Source organism: Sinocyclocheilus anshuiensis, unplaced genomic scaffold (genome assembly GCF_001515605.1).
Source record: "Sinocyclocheilus anshuiensis isolate Anshui unplaced genomic scaffold, SAMN03320099.WGS_v1.1 scaffold282, whole genome shotgun sequence".
NCBI lineage: Eukaryota > Metazoa > Chordata > Actinopteri > Cypriniformes > Cyprinidae > Sinocyclocheilus > Sinocyclocheilus anshuiensis.
In genome coordinates this window covers 607679-611317 of record NW_015544154.1, presented here as the reverse complement: position 1 = coordinate 611317, position 3639 = coordinate 607679, and the positions used below count along the sequence as shown (strand labels likewise).

General features: G+C 37.4%; 1 protein-coding gene across 1 annotated transcript in view; it reads right to left on the bottom strand.

Annotated features, from left to right (window-relative positions):
- Positions 1-3357: 3357 nt before the first annotated feature.
- LOC107695347 (methionyl-tRNA formyltransferase, mitochondrial-like) overlaps positions 3358-3639 on the bottom strand; it is a 7554-nt gene continuing 7272 nt past the window's right edge. The window contains exon 9 of the mRNA XM_016495219.1: positions 3358-3571. Coding sequence (XP_016350705.1) covers positions 3377-3571 — 195 coding nt within the window. The 3' untranslated portion in view covers positions 3358-3376. The remainder of the gene's footprint in view (positions 3572-3639) is intronic.

The window sequence follows — 3639 nt, the reverse complement described above, 5'->3', positions numbered from 1 at the left end:
ATATTTTTATGTGAGGATCGATCCTTTCGATACAACATCAGTATCGAAAGTATCGATACTTAAGGATCGATCCGCCCATCCCTAATACAGTTACGTTTCCTGTAGTGGCTTTCCTATTTGCCAGGGCATTAGTTGTTCTTTACTCATAAAATAAATAAACAATGTTGTTAATTTAATAAACAAACAAAACAAAAACACTATCAATAAAAACATGTGGAGCTATGATAAGAACCATACAGTATGTTCCCGCCAGTACCTGTCTAATACAAAATACAACATCAAGGGAAGGTTAATATCACAGGATGTGAACAGGTGACCTACACCTATACTCACCACAGTGCACACTGCACCTCTGTTGGTGAAATAATAATTACATTTGGCTCCTACAATTCCATTTACCATATTCGATGTGCTCAATGTATGTGCACTGACCATTGTTTATATGTGAATAAAAAGACTAAATTAAATCTGTTTATTATATAAAGCGATAATTTCTTTGGACTTGGATTAAACAGCTCAATTCATATGAAAGCCTTAAGGCCCGTTCACACCAAGCACGATAACTATAAAGATAACGATAAAGATATAGTTCTAAAAATCATTCTCAATATTAAAGAATAGCATAGTTCACACCACAACTATAACGATAACGATGCGGAGGAACGATATCGTTGTGATCACTTTCAAAACGATTTTTTTCCAGCTGATGAACGATAAAACAACAGCAGGATGGATTCAATCAGAATCCATTCTGCTGTAACGAGCGCAAGCATTTAAAGCGGCAGACGCATGTGCGCTTAGAATAAACAGACGATATCGTTCGCTGGTGTGGATGCTAATATCGTTATCTTTATAGTTATCGTTCTTGGTGTGAACGGGGCTTTATGGGTTTCAAATGACATGAGGGTGAGTAACTGATGAAAGAATTTACATTTTTAGGTGAACTAACCCTTTAAGCAATATCACACAAACATGTGGACTGCTTCGAATATCAGCACAGCTGCGATTCGGCTTCAGTTGGAGGTTTTGTGGGTTATCATGGCTGTGCTAATATCTATTTTCTAATAGTTTGTCTATTAATATTTATTTATATCTGCCTACTTGTTTATTTAGTTTTTCGAATATATATATAATTGTACCTGCACTCACTCACATCGTTAACACATCCCTTCACACTGGTGTTTTTCCCTCAGCATTTAAACAGGCTCGTATAACCCCACTTCTTAAGAAACCCACTCTTAACCCAACTCTTTTAGAGAACTACAGACCGGTTTCCCTTCTACCTTTCATTGCAAAAACACTTGAACGAGTTGTGTTCAACCAAGTCTCAGCCTTTCTCACACAGAACAACCTCCTGGACAGCAACCAATCTGGCTTCAGAAGTGGACATTCGACCGAGACTGCCTTGCTTTCAGTTGTTGAAGCCCTAAGACTGGCAAGAGCGGCTTCCAAATCTTCTATACTTATTTTGCTGGATCTTATATATATACACCTTGCTACGTGTACTGCGTTAGGCTAACCGAGACTTGTCATTTGCACTTATATATTGTTGCTCTTTTGTTAGTTTTGACTGCTTTTATTGTCCTCATTTGTAAGTCGCTTTGGAAAAAAGTGTCTGCTAAATGACTAAATGTAAATGTAAATACATGTGCTAACTAGCGTTTATGAAAATGTAAAACACCAGCACTTCTGCTTGTGTCATATTGCTTAACTATCATGCTGGCACTCATGTTACAGCTCCTGCCTTCACGTCAGCAAATTCTCCAGTTCAGACTAACCACAGAGCTCTGTTCTCAGAGAATGAAAATACATTTGTGTCACTGTAACCACACTGCAAAATCAACCCTTCATGTCAGCTGTTCATAATCACCTATACTGAGTTATATAAAAAAGATCTTAACGTAGGTTTTAGTTTCTGTTTAGTCTCTAAACAAGAAGAATCACCCCCTGGATCTCATTTTACTAAACCGCTTTCAAGTCATACATTTTTTACTGAATCAACAATACACAGATCAAGAATACAAGTCTGAGAACAGTTTTAAATCTAGACTGTAACACAGTAAGCCCCAAACTATAAGCTTTCACTTTTCCAAAGACATCCATTAGAGATACTTGAGAAAATAAAATGAACAAGACAAATTCTTTGAAAACAAACAAAGACAGTTATTTCCAATTGACCCGAGTTTGAATCCATTCTTGGCACACACTTTATTTTGGGTAATGCTGGTTCCATACTTAACACGATTATCCTTCTGCTGTACAAAGTATTAGAAGTTCAGAAGTATTAGACGCTTAAAATTCCTTATTTACACCTGTTCAGTTGCTCGAGGAACTCGAACACAACTTGGCCATAAGCCCTGCGTTAGCTGTTCTCCTAACAGAACAGATATTATACAATGTCTATGCAATTACTACTGTTATCAGTTTATTATCTGAAAACACAGCATTACACATGTGTAACTACGTATCAGGTTCAAATCTCTATAACAATGAACACTGCACTGACTTTCCTATTATAACATAAGCAAACAAACAGAACAGCCCCATAACGGTAACGTACATAACAACCTAATGAAACCTAAAAAGTACAGGGGGGTACAGTTTATATAATTCCTTGTCGCTTTCCATTAGTAAATATTTAAGAGAAGTCGTGAGTAGGTTGTGTAGGCTCGCTAACGTTAGCTAGCAACACGGCTATTCATTAGCTCAACGTAAACAAGACACTTTTCCTCAGCTATTATGAAAACCGAATGACAAGGGAAGCTAATGAAGCTTGGTTTGGGCAATATCAAAGCTCATTGGTTTCATGCAATAACACGGACATAAACGGCGTTTTCCAGTGATGACTTACTCTACGTGATGTGCGAGCGGTGTTGACGACTTCACAGCTGTCCACAGATTTGACAGGTTGTAAATGAAACCGAACATTACTTCGGCCGCAAAAATAAACAAAGCTTTCAGCCAATGAGAGAGCAGGATTTGAAGACAGACAGCCGCGACTATCGTGTGAGGCGATAACAGGGCGGGACTTACGAGGCAGCGTGGGACTCACCTCGCCTCCAATTTCTTGAATATTAAAAAGTGCTTTCTAGTGATAAAACTGTAATTTTTTACATAAAAACCAATCATAATGAATTCTTGTGTCGCTGGTCAGTGAATCTGAATCAAATAGAACAACCATTCAAATTAACATCCAAAATAATTTTATCGTATTCACATTGATTCATGTCACGGCTATACGAATGTGCATATATTTGCAAACAATACAGTCCAATATTAAATACAACATTGTCTTAAAACAGACAAAAATGTTTTCAATGACCTGTCAGTTCATATGATTACATGTTATTATCCATGATTGCAATAAAGCCAGGTTTCAAAGTGAAGAATTATTCCGCAGTAGCATGTTATTGTCGTGTCCTCCAGGTAAATGAGTCTCTTTATAGCTCTGGAACAGACAGGTGTTTGTGGAGGGAGATTTCTTCACGCTCCGATGGAGATATCCATTAAAGAAATCTGCTGCTGACAGTCTTTTCTTGAAATTCACTGCTTTGAAACCAACCCAGCCATCCTAAAAAAAATGTGGCGAAAAAGGACAACATGAACTGAACCGAACGCAAATTGTTAAATAATGTTAAC